The sequence below is a fragment of the Asparagus officinalis genome, chromosome 10, assembly GCF_001876935.1.
Source record: "Asparagus officinalis chromosome 10, Aspof.V1, whole genome shotgun sequence".
Lineage (NCBI taxonomy): Eukaryota > Viridiplantae > Streptophyta > Magnoliopsida > Asparagales > Asparagaceae > Asparagus > Asparagus officinalis.
Window position 1 is genome coordinate 37,676,581 of NC_033803.1, and position 24,230 is coordinate 37,700,810.

The 24,230-nt window shown below is 40.6% G+C and overlaps 1 protein-coding gene across 4 annotated transcripts in view; it reads left to right on the plus strand.

The window, feature by feature from the left end:
- Nucleotides 1-24,230, plus strand: part of LOC109825586 (cysteine-rich receptor-like protein kinase 15) — a 51,740-nt gene that overhangs the window by 20,154 nt on the left and 7,356 nt on the right. For 3 of the 4 annotated variants that reach the window (XM_020392442.1, XM_020392443.1, XM_020392445.1), the window contains 2 exons: nt 18,124-18,254; nt 18,386-18,596. The exons of the other annotated variant lie outside the window; for it this stretch is intronic. In XM_020392442.1, the coding sequence (XP_020248031.1) occupies nt 18,124-18,254; nt 18,386-18,596 (342 nt within the window). The remainder of the gene's footprint in view (nt 1-18,123; nt 18,255-18,385; nt 18,597-24,230) is intronic. 4 annotated transcript variants of the gene reach the window in all.

Below are 24,230 nucleotides of genomic sequence, written 5' to 3' on the forward strand. Positions count from 1 at the left end.
TTTTGCTGGTTTTAAAATGCTGTTTAAAAATATCAAATAAATTCCAAAAAATGTAAAACTTTGGGGAATGATTGTAGACATGATAATAAACATGCTACAACGACTGGTTTCGAAAAAGGACTTCCCAAATGAAAAATATCATCATTTTGCAAAATAGTCCAAAACACGAAAATGTAAACATGTGAATTTTGACATTTTGGCTAAACCAACTTTTGAAACTTTACAAAATGATTTTATAGACTTGAAGAAAGATGTAAACTATTGTTATGAAGTCTATAAACAATGAATGTAGTATTTTATCAAAATACACATATAATGCACTAAAACATGATTTCATTTAACTAACTAAAATTGATATTGATGAAATCATATATATGCATATGAGTATGAAACAAAAATATGTTTTCTAATTATATTCTATTGTTTCATAGTAGAACTTGAAAACTATCAAACCAAAACATATTTGTATATATATAACTATATATATACAAAAACCAAAACGTGTATTTGTGTATATGATTGAGCTTAAAGTACTAACACACATAATATAAATTCCTAAACTAAATTACCCAAGCAATGATCTTGATCTTCAATAAGCTTGACTTGGTAATCTCGCGGATGAAGCTTGAACTTGGATCTTGAACTTTAATTGAAACGTTGCTTCACCGATATTCCGCCAACCTCCTTTGGATATGATCGTTGAAGCTCTATTCTATCCATCCTCCAACAAGTTGTTTGTCTACAATGAATAGATAACACAAGCACTAGACAAACAACATTAGTTGTAAATTGTTTGTTAAACATTATCAAAACAAGAAGGCCAACAAGCACCACTCATCCCGAATCTCTCAAGCACCCGTCTAATGTACTCGGCCTGAGATAGCCGCAGTGCGCCCAACAAGAAAGAATATACTCACAATATTTCTCCCCCTTTGATAACATCAAAAAGGGGACAAAAGAATTAAGAGAGCGAAAGCTCCCCCTATCAATAAGCATAGGTGAGTATAACATATAGAAAGATATAGGGATTGCTCCCCTATCAAAATGCCATATAGAATATATGAAATAAAAGATCATGGCAAACATGTGAGCAAGCATAAATAATATGCCAAAAATCACTCACAATCAAGAGATAATGAGAACATATATAAATATATCAAGATGAACATATTGTCTCATATCATAAAAGCCAATGTATGAAATCAAAAGAAGAGAAACATGAGAATCATGTAAAAAGTTTTTAAATAAAAACAAACCAACCAATTGAAATCATAAATCAAAGTTTAAATCATAAAACCAAATCATCATTGATTTTCAAAAATCAAGAGAGGCAACTCTATCTAGCTCTTGAGCTAGTATTAACCCATATGAACATTTTAGCATCCGGTAAACATGATTTGGGAATAAACACCTAATAAATCCGGAGGGTTATATATAATAATAATCATGAAAACAAAAGATTTGATACAAGAAAAATTGGTTTTCATATAAAAAGATTTCAAAGTATAATTTTCAAAACCAAGACAAAGAAGGATAAAAACATTAAAACTCTTAGTTTGAAAATCAAATTTGTTTCTGTACCCAAGAACTCTTGGTACCAAAAGATTTAGGGACATGACCCCTATCATTTAAGCTCAAAACCTTAGGGTTATGAACCCTCTTAGGTATATGTGGTGCACTAATATGGTCAAAACAATATTCATTCAAATGACCCTTCCGATTGCAATTTGTGCAATGAAAGAGATCCATTTGTTTTTGTGGACCATTAGCTCGTGCACGGGAATCATTTGCAAATAAAGATTTTCTTTTAAAATTATTTTGCAAATGAGAAACATTCTTAAACAATGGTCTATTTGGAACATATTGCAATTTAGAAGCTTTTTGTATATCAAAACAAAATTTAGCAAGATGTCCAAACCTACCACAAACATCACATTTAAAAACATGTGGTCTATTGGAAGCATTTGTCAAATGAGATTTTCTTTTCAAATCAAAGCAATATTTGGCCAAATGACCAAAACGACCACAATAATCACACTTGAACACACTAGCATGCTTATGATGAACTTTGTGAGAATGAGCATGTGAATGTGTAAGTGTACAAGATGAAGAAGCTACATAAGATGCACAAGGAACATTAGAATTCTTATGTTTGTGTGCATCATAACAAAACTTAGCTAAATGACCTTGACGGCCGCAAATAGAACACTTATAAGTTTTGCTATACATGTGTGCATAATGAGTAGATGATTTTGATTTAGTCTTGGCACACATGTCCATAAGCCTCTTATGATTATTAATGCATATTTTCAAAGTTGAATCTAAAGATGAAATACTATTTTTCATAAGATTCAAATCTTCATTTTTAGGCACATATGCATTTTTAGAAGTAGAACATAAATAGTTATTTATAAAAGAAGCTGTATCATTCTTTATGTTCTCTACTTCTAACATGGCATCAATCTTAGCATGAGATAAGCTAGAAATGGATGATGATAATTTCTCATTTTCCAATTTTAACATATCATTACTTTCTTTAAGAGCAACATTTTCTTTGGAAATGATATCAAAATTGGAAGCTAGCTTCTCATGATCGGATTTTAAAACATCATGCTTGCTTTTTAAATCATTAAAATCATTTTGCAATTTGTTAAAGGCATGCAATAATTTTTCACTAGCACACGCAAGTTCATCACTAGATAAATCATTAGTTGTTTCGAACTCGCAAACCTCACTAGGGCTATCGCCTAGTGGCCGTGTGCATGTTGCTCCGTATGAACTTGAAGTTAGATCCTCCAAAGCTTGTTGGATCGCCTCCAAGTCCCCTTGATGTGCTTCTATAAATTTCCAAACTTTGTAAGCACTATCAAAATGAACAAACTTGTTAGACATAGATGAATTAAAAGCATTTAGCAAATATTCTAACAAAATATTGTTCATTGTAAACATACGATGATCATTCTTATTCCACTATGAAATATAACAACTATATATAAGCTAGGATAAGCAATATGAACAACAAAGAGGTATATCCTATGATATATGCAAGGATATGAAAACTAACACAAGGGTAAACAATATGAACTAGATAGTGGATCATATAAATAATAAGCTAATGACAATGGCGATATAAGATATGAGCATGAATATAAATGAACACCAAAGCACACTCAAACACACTATATGATCACAGAGTTCGGATCTTCCGTCCTACGTCTCCGTTCCTCACTCCCGGGGAGAAATCCACTATCACAACCGGGTTTTCTACGCTCACCCGAATAACGTTTACAACCACACAGTGTCGGTTTTCAACGCTCACCGAACAACGTTCACTCCTCACACTCGGTTTTCTAGTTCACCAAAAATTTCACAACACACTCGGTTTTCTAGCTCACCGAAAACCTTACAACACTCACAATGTAACAAATAAATGATTTGTTCTCTCATACAAGGGGAGAACTCAATTAAGCACAACTCAATGTTACAATCTCTCACAACCCTAATATACTATGTATGCAAATACAATAAGCTCAAGTGGGTGTGTGTAACAATGAGATAATATAATCAAATCTAAACTCAATATAAAAACTAGCTTTAAAGAATGATAATCAAATAACTAAGCAAATGTAAAGCTAGATAGAGTTTAGAAAACTTCTCCAATAGATGACAAGATGGAGAGATGGAGATTGGAGCCCAAACAAGAAGATGATCTCCTCCACTTGTGAAAACAATCTTCAAACCAAACAAACACTAAAACACACTTAAACCCTTGTTTAAAACTCTTTAAACTTGTTTAAAACATTTCTTGAGTACATGAAAACTGAGATCAAAGAGGGTTTTTATAGCCTCCAAGACCTCACCCAAAAACCCAAACAAAATGACCAAAAAACCATTCTGCAACGGCTCTAAAAAGAGCCGTTAGAACTGCAGCGGTCGACCGAGGAAAATCGCGGTCGACCGCGAACGCTCACCGATCAACGTCACTCTTCACAATCGGTTTTCTAGTTCACCGAAAACTTTCACACCACACTCGGTTTCTAGCTCACCGAAAACCTAACAATCTCACAATGTAACAAATATAAATTGTTCTCTAATATGGATGAGAACACAATAAAAGCTCACACTCAATGCTACAACTCTCACAACCCTAATATATTATGTATGCAAATACAATAAGCTCAAAGTGGGTGTGTGTAACAATGAGTGAAATCAAAATCAAATCTAAACTCAATATAAACTAGCTTTAATAGAAATGATAATTGAAAAATAACAAATGAAAGCTAGAGTAGAGTTTAGAAAACTTCTCAATGGAAGACAAGATGAAGAGATGAAGATTGGAGCCCAAACAAGAAGATGATCTCCTCCACTTGTGAAAACTTCTTCACAAACAAAACAAACCCTTAAACACACTTAAACCCTTGTTTAAAACTTGTTTAAAAACTTCTTAGATTTTTGAAAAGAGATCAGCAATGGGGTATTTATACCCACTTGAAATCTCAGCCAAAACCCCAAAACAGAAAGACCAAAAACACCCCAGCAACGGTAACAAAAATAGCCGTTGGAAGCAGTCAGAATGAGCGGCGATCGACTGAAGAAATTCGCGGTCGACCGACAGAAACGATCGGTCGACCGACGGAAATTTCGGTCGACCGCTATCCAGGTCAAACACGAGAAAAACACCAGCTGACTTATCCGGTCGACCGGTGCGGTTGACCGAAGGAAGCTCTCGGTCGACCGCGGCGGTCGACCGACGAACTCTCTGCTGTCGAAAGAACAAACGAGCGGTCGACCGGTGCGGTCGACCGAAAACTGATATGACAGGTTCTGAAAACTGTTTTTCTGATTTTAAAACACTGTTTAAAAATATCAAAAAAATTCCAAAAAATATAAAACTTTGGGGAATGATTGTAGACATGAAAATGTAAACATGTGAAAAAGGACTTCCCAAATGTAAACATGTGAAAATGTAAACATGTGAAAAAATGTAAAACTTTGGGGAATGATTGTAGACATTAAAAAATTTTGAAAAAGAACTTCCCAAATGAAAAATATCTTTATTTTGCAAAATAGTCCAAAACACGAAAATGTAAACATGTGAATTTTGACATTTTGGCTAAACCAACTTTTGAAACTTTACAAAATGATTTTATAGACTTGAAGAAAGATGTAAACTATTGTTATGAAGTCTATAAACAATGAATGTAGTGTTTTATCAAAATACACATATAATGCACTAAAACATGATTTCATTTAACTAAGTAAAATTGATATTGATGAAATCATATATATGCATATGAGTATGAAACAAAAATATGTTTTCTAATTATATTCAATTGTTTCATAGTAGAACTTGAAAACTATCAAACCAAAACATATATGTATATATATAACTATATATATACAAAAACCAAAATGTGTATGTGTGTATATGATTGAGCTTAAAGTACTAACACACATAATATAAATTCCTAAACTAAATTACCTAAGCAATGATCTTGATCTTCAATAAGCTTGACTTGGTAATCTCGCGGATGAAGCTTGAACTTGGATCTTGAACTTTAATTGAAACGTTGCTTCACCGACATTCCGCCAACCTCCTTTGGATATGATCGTTGAAGCTCTATTCCATCCATCCTCCAACAAGTTGTTTGTCTACAATGAATAGATAACACAAGCACTAGACAAACAACATTAGTTGTAAATTGTTTGTTAAACATTATCAAAACAAGAAGGCCAACACAGACTACCAATGGCTGATGAATACGGTACCTTCCTCATGTGCTCCTTCCTTACATCAGTCTTGGGTGATTGCTCACCAGATAACTTGAACTGGCTTCCAAGGGGCGTGCTAACGACCTTAGCATTCTGCATATTGAATCTCTGAATTACTTTCTCAATGTATTCAGACTGACTCAACTTCAACATCCCCTCAGCCACATGCCGGCTGATCCACATCCTAAGAATCTGCTTCGCTGCACCCAGATCCTTCAAGGAAAACTCCTTTGCTAACTGCTTCTTCAGCTTGTTTATCTCCTGTAAACATGATCCTGCAACTAACATGTCATTAACATATAATAATAACACGATATAGCTGGACTCAAACCTCTTGAAGTAACAACAATGATCTGAATTGCATCTGCCAGAGCCAATGCTCTGCATGAAATTATCGAACTTCTTATACTACTGTCTTGGGTCATGTTTCCATCCGTATAAGCTCTTCTTGAGCCTACACACCATCTCTTCCTTTCCTTCCTCAATGAAGCCAACAGGTTGGTTCATGTAGATTTCTTCATCCAAGTCGCTATGAAGAAAGACAGTCTTCATATCTAACTGCTCAAGGTAGAGATTTTTAGTAGCTACTAAGCTCAACACCACCCTGATGGTTGTGAGCTTCACAACGGGGGAAAATATCTTCGTATAATCCACTCCTTCCCGCTATTGGAACCCTGTAGGCTGTCTAAAAATCACAATAGATAGCTGATCCCCATCAAAACAACGATGATGGAAGTTACACTCTGACGACTTCCAGAAGGTTACAATTTGAAGACTTTCACGTAGGTCGCTAAAGGTTACAATCTGACGACCTTCACGACAACTGATGGAAGCTCTAATCAAACAGCCTTCATAATCAACATCGGGAGTTACAATCTGACGACTCTCACATATCAGAGAGCTAAAGCAAAGATTACAAAATGACGATCTTTGCAACGCTTCGACAGAAAGAGACTACAAATCGACGGTCTCTTCAAATCAAACTGCGGAAGTCCTCCCCGCACACCAGCATCAAGACGCACCGTGTTCATAGCCACGAACGCAGCGCAAACATAGCTCCAAAAGCTGCAAACGCAGCTCAAACGCAGCTGCCATCTGCTGCCAAACGCTGCCCAACGCAGCTTACCAACCGCTGCCAAACGCAGCTCTATCGCTGCCCAACGCAGCTCATCAACCGCTGCCAAACGCAGCTCTATCGCTGTCCAACGCAGCTCATCAATCGCTGCCCAACGCAGCTTACCAATCGCTGCCGAACACAGCTTCCATCCGCTGCCAAACGCTGCCAAACGCTGCTTCCATCAGCTGCCAAACGCAGCTTCCAAGCCGCCAAACGCAACTTCCAAGAAAACACTGCGTCCGAGCTTCCAGACGGTGCGTTTGAACGCAGAATTCACGCCAGAACGCGGATTTTGCATTTGACTCGTTCAAACACGAGCTGAACGGTTCCAAAACCGTTTCTCACGATCTGAGGGGATCACAACTCCACTCAGGAGTGATTTAAGGGGCGGTTACATCCCATGAGCCCCACTTAGGAGCGAATTAAGGAGGTGGTTACACCCCTTAATCCCCTATAAATAACTGAAAATCAATTCAGTTCGGGGTTCGGTCTGTTGAAACTTCTTGGCAGCGAAAAGAGGATCCTTCATCCTTCGGTTGGAGCTTTGGAGATCGGCAACAAGATCTTCTTCATCCTTGGCTTATAACCGACTTTCGGTTAAATCAACTCTTTCATAGAGTTTTAAACTTGCCACGCACGTCCTCCACAACGTCAAATCGTGAGGAGAAGATCACGTTCCAGTGAAACAAGACATCGGATCGTCAACGAGAAGCAAACTCGACGCGAGTATTCGAGGGAGGCATCTCATCGCCACCGTGAAGAACCCAGAATTAAACAAAGGAGAGAATCCAGATCATTCTCTTCTCTTTTGTAATCAGGAAATCCAATTGTAACTGAGATTAAAGGAATACAAATCAATTTTCCTTCGTTTCTTTTACTGCAAAATTTTCCAACAAACAAAAGATGGCGACTCCGCTGGGGACTAGCTTCTCTGACGAAGAAGTGGTGGTGCAATCCAACGTCCACCTCACAGGAACGACCGTTAAAAATCTGATCATCGAGTTCGATCAAGCCAAGTATGAGGAAGCCCTTTCCTCCGGATCCCTTAGCCCCAAGGCTATGCGCAAGATCCACAAAGTCTTCAAAGAGACTAAAGCTCCAACTGCTCCAATTGCAGCCGAGGCTATCTCCTCCGGATCCCTTAGCCCTAAGGCTATGCGCAAGATCCACAAAGTCTCCAAAGAGACTAAAGCTCCAACTGCTCCAATTGCAGCCGAACCGCCTAAGGAAGACTGCTCGGACAGCCCCTCCCCCGATGGAGTGGGCTCAGCTTCAGCCAAACCCGCGCCAAGACGACGGGTATCGGGTCGAAAGATGCCCATGGAGGCGACAAAGGCCTTGAAGCAGGCTAAGAAGAACGTCGCTCGACGCAGGAGGAGATCCCTACGACGAGCACATCTCTGTGAATGTCGATCTTCAAGTCAGCACGAGCTTCGTGTTTGTGAGCCTAAACGCGACCATGTGCTCTGCGTTTCTGCTTCAGAACGCAAGCCTTGCGTCTATGAGCCCAAACATAGGCTCTGTGTGAATAAGACTGAACGCAGCCCTCAGTGGTGCATTGTACAGTCAAAATGCAGTCTTCAGGAGTGCGTTCCATTAACTGAACGCAACTCTCAAGCATGCGTTCGGGTGACGAAATCTAATACAGAACCTGGTGTATACCGTGGAGCTTCGGGGCGCTGCCCCGAACCCCGCCGGGGGGTATTCCATCCCCCCCGGACCCCCTGGCCAGGGGCGCGCCGCCCCCTGGACCCCCGGCTCGCTGACCGGTCAGCGAGACCCCCGAATACTCTGCGTAGCGCGATTAGATCGAGGGTCGGATATAAGAAGTCTTTGGATTCAAGGTATCTCAACCATATCCATGCTCACCAAGAGCCAGTCCCGTCCAATCATGGACTGGGGGTTCCAATTCAAACCTCACAATCAGTGAGTAATTCTCTTCAAATATTTACAACAGATTTGAGAGAGTTCATATCGAGAGAAAAACCGATGCAACAATTCATGTGTTCATTCCAATTTGAACGACTGATTCCTACGGTCCTCTCGAAATGTCAATGCTGCTCATATGCGGCCAAACCATTGGTGTTCGACCAATTAACGAACGTTGCCTTGCCTAACCAACGACGACGTTCGCACAAGAAGAAGTCTCCAAAGACCGAATATCTTGGGGTCACTATCAATGTGATCGGCAGAGGAAAAATCTCAGCTCCTAGTTCCAATGACTCTGAGACAAATCGTTCACCGACCGTCAGAGAAATCGCTAACGAGTTTGAAGGAATCTACCAACGCACTCAGACGCGAACAGGAGCCATTCCCCCTGTCAACTATCGGAGGTTAGCCACAGGAACTAATTCCGATGATGAACACTCAGCCATTGCGGAGTCTCAATCATCAAGCTCTTTCTTTGGGCATGAGAGCTTCACCCACATGGCAGAACATTCTGAAGATCTTTCAAAGAGGGTTGCTGAGCAAGACGTCATGCTCAAATCACAGCAGAAGACCCTCAATGAACTCATGGCCCTGTTGACTCAACTCGTCGCAGACAAGGCTAAATCTCAGAAGACAGATTCGCCACCTAGGCAAGAATCCTCCTGGAGAGGAAAAACGTCTTCATCCCGACCTCACACAAGCAAAGGGAAGGAAAAAGTGGTTGATGACACGGCTTCTGATCAAGAAGCCCACAACCTAGAATCTTCCTCTGATGGAGGAAGAGAGACGGAAAACGAACAGAATCTCCAGTCTGCCAAAATGGAAGAATTGGAAGCCCGCCTCAATGCTATTTCTAACAGAGGCGAGCTCCAAGAAGAGGGAGTTGTCAGACCCTATCCTGCCGAATGAGATGCAGCCCCTTAACCTCCAAAATTCGAGGTCCCAACGCTACAAACTTTTGATGGCACGGGATCACCGAACCAACATATCTATCATTTCAAGTCACAGACTGGGAATGTGATATCAAATGACGCCATACTGGCTCGATTATTCATTGGCACCCTCAAGTGAGTTGCCTTTGAATGGTTCAGAAAATTGCCTGCCGGATGTATCCAAAAGTGGGCAGATCTAGAGAGACTCTTCCTGTCAAGATTCTTTGAAGATGATACAGAAGTCTCCATCCATACCCTTCTCGCCACTAAGCAGAAGAAGAGGGAGTACGTCAAAGCCTTCGTCAAGAGGTTCCGAACCATGGCTCTCCGGTGTTCGTCAGGTATGACACAGTCTACCCTAGTGGAGACTTGTCGGCACAATTTGCAAACCGACCTCCTAGCCCGAATGGGAGTTGCAGAATGCCGTTCCTGGAGACAACTAATCTCTCAAGGCGAACAGGCTCAAAAGATTATTGTCAGGATCAAAGCTGAAGAACAAAGTAGGCAGGATCAGCCCGAGCAATCAGACCAAGCCCAATCTTCTCAGTCAGAAAGGGAAGATACTACAACCACTGAAGCCAATCCTCTTCAGTAGGATGGCAGGTCCAATAACTATCACGTTAACAATTACCTCTGATAGTCAACCTAATTAGATAGTGGCCCGTTAGGCGATGTGCCATGTCTACCCTTTTTCCCCCTGCACTTGTTCAAGACTGGGGGTTGGTTTATTTGTAGTTCATTGGATTATGAATAATAAATTTTCTGAGTTGTCATGTTCAATAGAACACCTCCGTCAACCATAAAATCCACCAAAACTATCACGTTAACCGTCACCTCTGATAGTCCTTTTCCACCAAATCCCCCCACCAATCCTCTTCAAGTAGGATGGCGGGTCCACCAAAACTATCATGTTAACCGTCACCTCTGATAGTCCTTTCCCTCCAAATTCCCCCACCAATCCTCTTCAAGTAGGATGGCGGGTCCACAAAACTATCACGTTAACAGTTACCTCTGATAGTCAAACTCATCAGATAATGGCCTACCAGGTGATGTGCCTCTATTCCGACTACATGGATAGTGCCCCACTAGGTGATGTGCCTTGTCTATCTCTTTTTATGCCCCTGCGAAGTCTTAATCAAGACTGGGGGTTGGTTACTTGGAATCCATTGGATTAAGAGTAATAAATCTTTCACATCGTCAAGCTAACATTACACTTCTGACGATCATCACCCCACAGAGTATGAATGCAGCTTGCATCACTCCCAATTTGTCACGTTAACAATACACCTCTGATAATCAACTTATCAATCCTTGTCAATAGGATGATAGGTCCTCGAAATTACTCAAATCACAATCTTCCCCAACAAGATACTAAGTCTTCAAAATCTTAGTATCAAAATTCATCGCTTCTGATGATAAACTCACTTAGCAATTCTCCCCAGCGAGACGCTAGTCCCCAAAATCTTGTTCAAATCACAAGTACACAAATCATGTCACGTTAACAATACACCTCTGACGAAACCAACTTATCAATCCTCTTCAATAGGATGATAAGTCCACAAAGTTTCTCCAATCGCAACACAAATCCTGTCACGTTAGCACTAAACCTCTGACAAAATCCACTTATCAATCCTCGTCAATAGGATGATAAGTCTACAAAGTTGCTCTCATCGCAACACAAATCCTGTCACGTTAACACTAAACCTCTGACAAAACACACTTATCAATCCTCTTCAATAGGATGATAAGTCCTCAAAGTTGCTCCAATCGCAACACATTCTTGTCACGTTAACATCATACCTCTGACAACCTACTTATCAATCCTCTTCAATCGGATGATAAGTCCACAAAGTTGCTCCAATCGCAACACCTTCCTATCACGTTAACATCATACCTCTGACAAAATCCACTTATCGACTCTCCCCAATAGAGCAATAGGTCCTCAAAATTGCCCCGATCGCAATATTCTTCCTGTCACGTTAATATCACACCTCTGACAAAATCAGATAGGTCCTCAAAGTTGCTCCGATCGCAACACTTTCCACTTATCGACTCTCGTCAACGGAGCGATAGGTCCATAAAAATACTGTTAGGTTAACATCACACCTCTAACAGTCAAACCCCTCAATGAACTTGTTAATCATTTTTCAACAAGAATAGCAAGTTGTCATTATAAAATCCCCAGTGGATTAAATATTTTCTGGAATTATCCTAGTGATAATAAAGAAAATTTATGAATTTCACTCTAAGTGAAAATTCATGCCAAGTTAATACTATACTTCTGGCACTTCCAACTTTCTTTCGGTGTTTTAAGTAACACAGGAAGAAATAACGCTTATCAAATCCGTTGATGGCTGAGGGTTTTCCAAAAATCCTATGCACGTTTGCAGGCCCATCAGCTTATGGATGTGAGCCGAGACTTAAAACAGATGAGCCAAAGACAAGTCTCAAAGACTTAGTCAAAAATGTACGGAAACCACTTCTATGTCTTAAGTCAAAACGTTGAGGTCAGACCCGCGATGCAAAAACCAAACGCCGAGGTCACACCCGTGTTCCAAATTCAACATGCAAGGGTGAGACCCGCATCTCAAGTTCAAAATGCAGGGTCCTCCCCCACAGTCCAGAAGCAGGATTATGGCGCATACCTTCACACAGGTCCTACGTGGAAAATACCTTCAACCATGATGCCTTCGAAGCAAGTGCAGAGAACAAATCCTTTACCACAAGGAATCAACAGCTCCAAGATCAGAGTTGAGATCCAAAGTATTCCGAAAATTCGTCCCAGTCAACCGCGAACTTTCAAAAACTTTGGAGGGGGTTCTGTAGGCTGTCTAAAAATCCACAATAGATAGCTGATCCCCATCAAACACCGATGATGGAAGTTACAATCTGACGACTTCCAGAAGGCTACAATTCGAAGATTTTCACATGTCAAAGAGTTAAAGCAAAGATTACAAAACGACAGTCTTTAGCAATACTCTGACAGAAAGGGATTATAAATCAACGATCTCTTCAAACCAAGACGTGAAAGTCCTCCCCGCGTACCATCATCAAGACACTACACCGATTCAATCACCTACGCCGCTTCAACAGCTATAAACACGAATGCAGCTTCTTATGTGAGATGATTGATCTTGATGGCTGCGACAACAACATGACTAATATCATGTTAGCAACCATTAGAGGTGCTGATGAGCAGTGTAATGATATTCGACACACTCAGTGGAGATCATGACCTGCAGTTGATAGAGCGTTATTGAGATGCCTCAATTGTCACAAATGGCCTGAATAAGACCTTCTTTACTGGTCTTTGGTGTCATCCATATATAAAGACAGAGAAATCTAATCAACAGCTCGAACGCAGCTCCAATCGCTGCCAAGCACAGCTCGAACGCAGCTCCAATCGCTGCCAAGCACAGCTCGAACGCAGCTCCAATCGCTGCCAAGCACAGCTCGAACGCAGCTCCATCGCTGCCCAACGCAGCTTATCAATCGCTGCCCAACGCAGCTTATCAACCGCTGCCCAACGCAGCTTATCAACCGCTGCCCAACGCAGCTTATCAACCGCTGCCCAACGCAGCTTATCAACCGCTGCCCAACGCAGCTTATCAACCGCTCCCATGAGCCCCACTTAGGAGCGAATTAAGGAGGTGGTTACACCCCTTAATCCCCTATAAATAACTGAAAATCAATTCAGTTCGGGGTTCGGTCAGTTGGAACTTCTTGGCAGCGAAAAGAGGATCCTTCATCCTTCGGTTGGAGCTTTGGAGATCGGCAATAAGATCTTCTTCATCCTTGGCTTATAACCGACTTTCGGTTAAATCAACTCTTTCATAGAGTTTTAAACTCGTTCAGAGTTCTCCACAACGTCAAATCGTGAGGAGAAGACTATGTTCCAGTGAAACAAGACGTCGGATCGTCAACGAGAAGCAAACTCGACGCGAGCATTCGAGGGAGGCATCTCATCGCCACCGTGAAGAACCCAGAATTAAACAAAGGAGAGAATCCAGATCATTCTCTTCTCTTTTGTAATCAGGAAATCCAATTGTAACTGAGATTAAAGGAATACAAATCAATTTTCCTTCGTTTCTTTTACTGCAAAATTTTCCAACAAACAAACCCCTTCATGACTAATTTGGCCTTGTATCTCTTCCTTCCATCACTCTCCTACTTGACTCAGTAAACCTACTTGTTATGTAGGGCCTTCTTCTGGACAGGTAGCTGGGCTAACTCCCATGTCTTGTTCGAGTGGAGAGAATCCATCACTTCCTGCATTGCATGCTCCTACTGCTGAGATTCGCTCACTTGCATAGCCTCCTCATAGCATTCTGGTTCTCCGCTATCTGTCAAAAGTATGCAGTCTAGTGACGAGAGATACCTGGGATTCAGTTTGGGTATCCTGGATGACCTCATAAGCTCCTCACCCTGGGTAGTCGGTTCTGCACCTGGAGTCTCCTCCGTTCTTTGGTCAGAATTGACGTTGTCTCCCCCATTTGGAAGTTCCTCCAAATCTATGTACTCGATGCGTCCGCATACGTAGTGCTGCTCCCACTGCTTTGGCCCGCCTTAGCATTGTCCCTACCTTGTACATCACTTCCTTATTGAATATGACGTCTCGGCTTCTGATGATCTTCATGTTCTTCTCATCCCAAAGACGATACCTGAACTCATCAATGCCGTACCCAATGAATGTACACTTTAGTGACTTAGCTTCCAGCTTGTCTCTAACATGATCACTGATAGGGACATATGTCACACAACCAAAGACTCTCAAGTGTGAGAGATTAATTTTCTTACCACTTCAAACCTCTTCTGGAATCCCAAAGTCCAATAGAACTGATGGCCCAGGATTTATCAAGTACGCTGCTGTATGCACCGCGTCCGTCCAAAAGATTTTAGGTAGACTTGCATGTAGATCCATGCTCCTTGCACGCTCTGTCAGCATTCTGTTCATCCTTTCTGCTACACCGTTTTGTTGCGACGTCCTAGGAGTAGTCATCTCCAAACGAATCCCATTCAGAGCACAGAACTTCTTGAACTCCACCAGTTCATATTCTCCATCATTGTCTGATCTCAGCCACTTCACTTTCAGATATGTCTCATTTTCCACCATGGCTTTTCACTTCTTGAAGATATTGAACACCTCTGACTTGTGCTTCCTGAAGTATACCCACACATTCCTCGAGTGATCGTTAATAAAGGTGACGTAGTATGCCGAACCACCAAGAGAAGACATGCTAGCTGGACCCCATATATTTGTATGAACAAGCTCTAGCTTGTGAGCTTTAGGTGATCTTTCACCCTTTAGAAAACTAACTCTCTTCTGCTTCCCAAAGATGCAGTCTTCACAAACACCGACTTTCACCGAATCAATGCCTGTTAGCTTTCCTTCTGAGTGAAGAACATTCATACCCTTCTCACTCATGTGTCCCAGCCTATTGTGCCATAGATCTATGCTCTCCTTGCCTGCGGCAATCGCGAGGGTGTCACTCGCGTGTGAAGTTAGGTAGTAGGTACCGGTCTTATTGCCTCGGGCAACCACCATTGTATCGTTGGAGATTTTCCATGAATCTCCGGTGAATATTATAACATAACCTTCTGCTCCAAGCTGACCAACCGAAGTAAGATTCCTCTTCAACTTCGGTACATGTCTAACATTCTTCAGAGACCACTTGGAACCCTTCAATTGTATTTGAACGTCGCCTCTTCCAATGACACTATAGGGTTCATTATCCCCCATGTATACTTTTCCAAAGTCCCCTTCTATATAGTTCTGAAATAGCATTCTATTAGTAGTAGCGTGGAAAGAGGCTCCCGAATCAATGACCCATGAATCGGAATCGCTATCCATGGAGAGAATCAATGCATCTTGCACAATATGATCCTCCTGCTCATTTTTCTTTGGTGATTTACAGGTAGAAGACATGTGGCCCTCCTTACCGTAGTTCTAACATTTCTCTTTGATGGGTCTCACCTTCGAGTTAGACCTCTTCTTCTTCGACTTCGATCGATTCCTGTTTTGGTTTCTCCTATTATGGCTTATGCCTCTCTGCTCGAGACTTAGGGCTAAACCTGAACCTTCTGATTCATTCGATTTTCTTCTAGCCTCCTCGGATAGAATCATAGCTACCACCTTGTTCAGCTTCAACTTATTCTTTCTCGTCGAGTTGTTGATTACGGTCACGCAACCTGCCCAACTATCCGACAACTGCGATAGTATCAAATAGGGTCTGCACTTCGTCATCAAACTTGATGTTGACTGAAATAAGTTGATCAACAATCATGTTGAACTCGTTGAGATGCATCGTGAAGGAACATCCTTCTACCATCTTGAGGTTGAATAGCATCTTGACGAGATGCACCTTATTTGTAGCTGACGGTTGCTCATACATCGTTGCGAGCACTTCCATAAGCCCCACCGTCGTCTTCTCCATTAATATATTGTGTGCTACAGATTTTGTGAGGGCCAATCGGACCTGCCCCAGGGCTTTTCGATCCAATATTTCCCAGTCCTCGTCGGATTCTTCTTTCTTCTGTCCTTTTGCTTTACCCATCAGCGGATGATAAAGATCCTTCTGGTATAGATAGTCCTCCATCTGTGACTTCCAGTAGGCGAAGTCTGATGTTTCAAACTTCTCAATTTTTGATTTGCCTTCTTCTGCCATTTCTTACACACAGATCTGAACAAGGGCTCTGATACCAGTTGATAGGAAATATCAGATACGCTCTGATACCCGTTGTTGGGGATTCAACCTACCAAACGTTGGTACAACTGCTTCTTAGCTATTCGACCACCTGTCATATATGAACCATATGCGGAATTTGCTCTACTGGATCTTGTGTTAAGTAATGGAAAAAAAATCACAGCAAATTAAAAAATCACAATAACAGAGAACACCAAGTTTAACGAGGTTTGGCAATTTGCCTACGTCCTCGGGAGCCACACAAATAATTTCCTTTATATTAAAGAAAATTACAAAGCTTGTATAAGAGCAGATCTCAACTTGAGATCTCTCAAAAGAAGAACCAACAGAAAACTCTCTGTTGTTCAAATAAAGTGCGAGATTTTCCAACTTGGAAAATCTCCTCTCTCTCTCTCTCTCTCTCTCTCTCTCTCTCTCTCTCTCTCTCTCTTCCCCCTCTCTCTCTCTCTCTCTCTCTCTCTCTCTCTCTCTCTCTCTCTCTCTCTCCTCAATAAATTGCTACAGGAATCTCTCCTTAAATGAGCGAGATTTTTAGAGGAAAATCTTGAGCTCAATAAATGGCCGCCGCCAGAGATAATCGCTGAGAAGAAGAAAACGGAACAACGGCGCGAGTTCTCTTGTGCATAGGGTTCCCTTAAATAGGGAAACCCTAGCCAAACAGCTGGAGACAGTTGTTCTCTAACATCGCAGGCAAAAAGGGGAAGGGCGAAACTTCAAGCTCGCCTGCTCAGTCCCACACTCAACGTTCGCCTGTAAGCTCAAACCCTGCCTACACTTCAACTTCGCCTGCAGAGGGTCTTCGAGTCCGCCTACTCGAGTTCGCCAACCGAACCTCGCCTTCGCCCAACTCCAAGCTCGCCTGCAGCTCATCGACGACTTCGCCTGAAACCCTCAAGCTCGCCTCCAAGGGGGTCGCAATCTCGCCTACAGCTTCTCAACCTCGCTTGAAGGTCGTCGCCTGCAGCTCGACCCGCCTGACGCAGTTTGACCTCGAGTTTGCCTGTAGCCTTCCGCGAGCTTGCCTGAGCTCGTCTTCGCTGTTCGATCTCGCCGGAGGTCAGCCGTCAACGGGGGATAAGGTATGGGTCTACACCCCTTTTTCCAACACACCTAACTGTGATTATCTTCACTTGCATTTCACAATTGTTCTGGTTTTTGTGTTAGCTTCATATTTCGTAGGTACAAAAATAATACGCGCACAAATGATTCTATAGTAAGATATCTAGCTTATTTAGTCTTATTTGAAAAAAAAATTCCAATTGGAGAAGGTCATACAAGTTGGAAGTATGTGCTTGTTCTGCTGTTAAATTACTCTTTAAATTTCTGATGTTAACTTATACTTTTGAAACAATTGAGCATTGCAGCTTTGAAGCAGCTCTAACTTGAAAAGTGAGCTAGTTAACTCTGCATGAAGAGAAACCTTTGGAGATCATGTCTATTTGAGTAACATAAGATAAGCGGAAAGTTTTTAAGTTTTTAACATGTATTCATTATTATATCAAAAAGTAAGGTTCTAAGTTAAGGGATCGCCTTGATTGGAGAGACTTAATTTTTCCTTGTAATTTAACTAGTTGTGTTAGCTTGAATATTGAATTCCACTTACCATGGTATGTTACTCAAACGACTAGCTAGGGATAAATAGCAATTATTACAATTTACTATTTTCTAGGTATGGCTACTGTGGAAGAGGAATCAAGAATGGAATCACTATACTTCGATTTATCCATCATTAAAATTGCTACAGCAAATTTCTCTGACATCAATAAGCTTGGACAAGGTGGCTTTGGCGCAGTTTATAAGGTAATTATACACAGTAGAATGGCTCCCCTCCAATAAAACTTGAATCTACTCTTGGTTAACTGTGAACTAGTTCAATTTCTTTTAGAAAACCTTGGGGCAAACGTCCTTTTTGTTTTTGTTTTGTTATTTAGGGGATGCTGCCTAATGGAGAAGATATAGCAGTGAAGAGGCTTTCAACAACCTCGAGACAAGGAATACAAGAACTGAAAAATGAACTTCTGTTGGTTGCCAAACTTCAGCACCGGAATCTTGTTAGGCTTCGGGGGATTTGCTTGGAAGGAGGAGAAAAGTTGGTTATCTACGACTACATGCCTAACGGAAGCTTGGACAAGTTCTTGTTTGGTATTTCCCTTGAAAAATCGATATATATAGCCAACTCCACTTGAACCCTCTAAAACTCCACTTAAACTTCTAGAATGTTTATATGAAATTATTACAATTTTCAAACTTTAAATAGAATAATGACTCCATGACAATTAATCAATTCAATTAAAAGACGCAAAAACACCAACATGCGGTGCACAGCAAAACTTTTTCTGTTGGAGCGGTTACAGCGCATGTTAGCAGGCGATTTTTCCTGCTAACATACGCTACTGCTGAGTTCTTTCAATGGCGAAAAAGAAAAAGTTTAGCGGGAAAAAGATCCTTAAATCGGGATTAGGAGCTTCTATCTCATCTCCGATCGATCATGCTGATTGTTTGGATGTTAATTCTGTTGATAGTGAGGATGAAGATAGTTTCCCCATGGGATCGATGGGTCCAAAAGGAGCGAGGAAATCCAAATCGATGACGGAGATTTTGTTAGCTTCAAGTTCCCTAAATGGATCAAATCTTGATTCAATGTCTTCTCTAAAGAAGGGAGCTCAAAATCTTTCGTTGATGGCGGGGTTTCAAGATCGTCAGCTATCCCCAACGGAGGACCCCTGTAAGTCTTCAAAGTCTTGTAATGGTGGGAAGAACTCTGCTAGGGTTTCTTGGGCAGAGGAGGCCGATTCTGAGTTTCCATCTGGTTCTTTACTTAGCTCTGGGCCTGTGCTTTTGAATTCAACCATTAAATCTATTGATTCTACTGATTCTTTGAATTCAAACAAAAATGATGTTTCACTGACTGGAAATAAGGAGAATAAAGTCAATTCAGAAGAATCTTGTGATCCTCTTTTAGAAAAATCTAAAATCCCTGCAAAGAGCTGGAGTAGCCTATTTTCAGATAACAGGAGGCCTGAAAATGGCATGGTGCTGGATTTTCTGCCTTCTGTCTCAACTGATTCAGTGGTTTTTGATGAAGAGGAATGGAATGAAGGAGCTTCAATGTGGTCTTCATCTGTTGTGGGGCAGGTTCTTGGTTTGAATGCAAGTTTCAAAGCTATGGAAAGTTATGTGCACAAGGTATGGCCTCAATCTCCAGAAATCTGTCTATTAAAGGCAGGTCTGTTTCTGTTTAAATTCAAAGGGAAAGATGAAATGAATGAGGTTCTTTGTAAGGGACCCTGGTTCTTTGGATCTAGACCAATGCTACTAAAACCTTGGTCGATAGATGAAGAAAATATTAAAATTGATGAGTGTGTTTACCCCTTGTGGATTCAATTACCTGCTCTGAGATTAAATTTGTGGAATTCCAAAGGTATAAGTAAAATTGCCAGCTTAATTGGGAGACCTATTGCTACGGACATGTTAACAGCAAATAAACAAAGGCTGTCATATGCTAGAGTCTTGGTAGAGATTAAATTGCCATCCCCCCTTCCTGATCATGTCACCATTCAAGGACCAAATGGAAAATCCTATAATCAGAGGGTGGTTTATGAATTTAAGCCAAGATGGTGTGATTATTGCAAATTTGTGGGTCATGATACCAGTTTTTGCAATAAGAGAACTAAAATGCAGAAATGGATTCCTAAGAAACAAACTACTGGAAACAATAGTCAATCTGGTTCCATACTCCATGCAAATAAAGAAATAGATGAAGTGGTAAATAAGGGAAAGTCTGTAGTACAAGAGCACATGATCACTAGAAATTACCAATCTCCTGTGCATGTGGTGCATGTTTTGGGGGGATCTTCAAATTCTGGAGTTGTGTCTACTCACACAGGAAATCCTGAACTGTCTGGTAATATTGGTAAATCTCCACAGTTTGAACATGATTTACAGCATGGGAACAGGAAATCCTGAACTGTCTGGTAATATTGGTAAATCTCCACAGTTTGAACATGATTTACAGCATGGGAGGAATCTTGAAGTGAATGTGAGTACCACAGTTTGAACATGATTTACAGCATGGGAGGAATCTTGAAGTGAATGTGAGTACTGGTAAGCCTGTTCAAGAGATGGAAACTGAACAAGGGGTTGTGCATGTTGTGCATAGCCAACTACCAGTATCTGATGGTTCTTATGCATATAATCCATGGAGACATGTTCAAGGTAATAAATCTAAGTTGACAGGAAACTCTCTTGGTGTTTTTTCCCAATCTGGAGATAATACTATAAAGTCTGGCAGTAAAAATGCTGGTAATTCTTTTCTATATTTGGAAAATTTGGATTCTGACCCCTCTATAATTGATAGAGGAGGACTGTTCTTTAAATGAACTTATCCTTTTGGAATGTGAGAGGGTTAAATAAACCCTCTAAACAGTTGTTGGTTAAACAGCACTTGCATCTTTATCACTTGTCTTTTATCTCTCTCCTGGAAACAAAGATTAAGGAAAATAATATCAAGGAGGTCACAAAAAGAATTGCTAAAGATTGGGAATGGCTCTCTAATGTGACCAACTCTGAGAAGGCAAGGATTCTAATATTATGGGATTCTAAACTCCTAAACATCCAACAGCTGGACCTCTCAAGCCAACAGATAACTTGCAGGATTACATCTACTGATGGAAGATTCTCAAGTGTCATATCAGCTGTGTATGGATACAATAATGTTCAAGCTAGAAAGGATTTATGGTCAGAATTGTCCCTTATACATAGATCAATTGGAAGCATGCCTTGGATTATTTTTGGTGATTTTAATGCAGTCTTATGTAACGAAGAGAAACTGGGAGGATCACCAGTTATTGATTCTGATACTTTGGATTTCAGATCTTTCATTGATGATTGTCAACTCTCTCATATGAAAACTCTGGGGTGTTTTTACACATGGAACAATAAACAAGACCCGGATACAAGAGTTTGGAGCCGTTTAGACAGAGCTCTTGTAAATGATAACTGGATTCAACAGTTAAATTCTAGTCATGTGGAATTTATGGTTCCCAGGCTATCTGATCATTCTCCTGGCATAATCTCAGTTTATGAAGACTGCTCTTATGGAAAAAAGCCATTCAGATTTTTTAATATGTGGACAAAACATGCTGATTTTCTACCCACTGTGTCTGATATTTGGCGTTCTCAAATCAATGGATTCCATATGTATTCTGTCTGCACAAAGCTAAAAAGGTTGAAAGGAGCTCTGAAGACCTTGAATAGAAGACACTTTCATAATATAAGTGAGCAAGTCATAAGAGCAAAAATTGGAATGGAGGAAATTCAAAAGAAACTTCAAGATGACCCACTCAATCATACACTTATCTGTCAGGAAAGGAATTTTATTGCTATATATAACAAACTCTTGGATCATGAAATTTCTTTCTTCCAGCAGAAAGCAAGAACTGCCTGGAGTATTCAAGGTGACAGAAATACAAATCTTTTCCATTCTGCTATTAAGGCAAATAGACACAACAATAGAGTCTCAATTCTCTATAACAGCCATGGAGACAGGCTTACTGAAGGTGATAAGATAGTAAATGAGTTTGTCTCTTATTACAAAAGTCTAATGGGGACAGCAATCCATACTGATAAACCTGATAAACATATTATACAAACTGGAGCATGTCTGAATTCAAATCAAGCAAGTGAGCTTTCTAAACCTGTCACAAGTGAAGAGATTAGAGCTGCCATCTTCTCAATGCCTGACAATAAGGCCCCAGGCCCTGATGGGTTTAATGCTTATTTTTACAAATCTGCATGGTCAATCATTGGGGAGGATATTACTTTAGCAATTGGGGAATTCTTCAAATCTGGAAAGCTTTTAGGAGCTTTGAATTCTACTGCGATCACTCTCATTCCAAAGGTGCATTGCCCTAAAACCCCAGCTGATTTCAGACCCATATCATGTTGTAACTGCCTCTATAAAATCATTTCAAAAATTCTAGCAACAAGAATACAGGCAGTTATGGGAAGTTTAGTTAACGAAGCTCAAAGTGCCTTTGTAAAAGGCAGGCAAATATCAAATAATATCCTTCTTGCACATGAGCTTGTCAAAAACTATGGTAGGAAAAATCTGTCTCCAAGAGTTATGATCAATATAGACATCAGGAAGGCTTTTGATTCTATTAGTTGGGATTTCATTCAAGATATTCTGACGGATATGGGTTTTCCACTGGGTTTTATTAAATGGATCATATGCTGTATTTCCACACCAAACTATTCTATCTCTTTGAATGATAGCTTACATGGATTTTTCAAGGGAGAAAGAGGTCTAAGGCAAGGGGACCCTCTTTCCCCCTACCTGTTCATTCTAGGCATGGAATATCTGTCCAGAATGTTGAACCAGTTGAAAGAGGATAAGAAATTCAAATTTCACCCCAAGTGCAAAAATCTAAATATAACACATTTAGTGTTCGCTGATGATCTCCTTCTTTTCTGCAAAGGGGATTCTTATTCAGTGAATAGACTGTATCAATGTGTTGTAAAGTTTGGAGCATGCTCAGGTTTAGAAGCTAACCCTGTAAAATGCTCTATCTATTACGGTGGAGTATCTGATGAAACCAAGCATGAGATTGGTAATTCACTGGGGGTCCCTGAAGGTTCTCTTCCAATCAGATATTTAGGCCTTCCTCTCATAAGTAAGAGGATGTCTTACATTGATTGCAACCCTCTACTCCTGAGGATATCAAACCAGTTCCAGAATTGTTTGAAGAACAAATCTCTGTCTTATGCTGGAAGATTGCAGGTTATTAAGAGTGTTGTTTTGGGTATTCAAATTTTCTGGACAACAAGCTACATCTTCCCAGTAAAAGTGCTACAAAAAATTGATGAGCTATGTAGGTGTTTTCTATGGGGCAAATCAGAACATACTTCTAAACCCTCTTTGGGATCATGGAGAAATGTCTGTGTTCAAAAGAAATATGGAGGGTTGGGAATCTTCTCGGCAAGACTTTGGAACATTGCTACTGCTCTCAAAATGCTGTGGAGTATCCACATGAATAAGGAGCTTTTGTGGATTAAATGGTCCCATGAAAATTATCTGAAAAGTAGTAGCATTTGGATGGTAAAAGCTAGAAAGGGAGACTCTTGGATGTGGAAACAACTATTGAGTATCAGAGATAGATGTATTGATATGTGCGGAGGGATTGATAACCTCATTCAGCTTCTCAGTTCATGCTGCAACAAATCAAAAATTAAGCTCTCTGACATTTATTCCAGGCTGTCACCTATTACATCTCAAGTGGCATGGCATGATACAGTTTGGGAGGATTTAAGCTATCCAAAGCACCAGTTCATACTATGGCTGGCAGTCCAGAATAAGCTTCAAACTCAAGACAGGCTCCTTAGACATGGAATTATTCAGGCTTCAGTATGTAAGCTTTGTGACTGTTCTATCTCAGAGAGCAGAAATCACCTGTTTTTCGAGTGCACTTTGTCAAAAAAGGTTTGGAATGGTATAATGGAATGGCTCAACTTCAAATGGAGATCTTGTGACTGGTCTACCCTCTTGAAATGGTTCATTTTCAGGTTGAGGGGTAAGGGTATGAAACAAAAGATTAAGAGGATGGATTTTGCTGCAACAGTCTATACTATTTGGAATGAAAGAAACTGCAGAATTTTCAATCTGAAGAGCAAAACTCCTGACATTTTAATGAAGAATATCAAGATAGATGTCCTCACTATCATTTTGAATTCTCAGTCAGCCGATTGCAGGGAATGGGGGTTCTCCATATAGAGTAC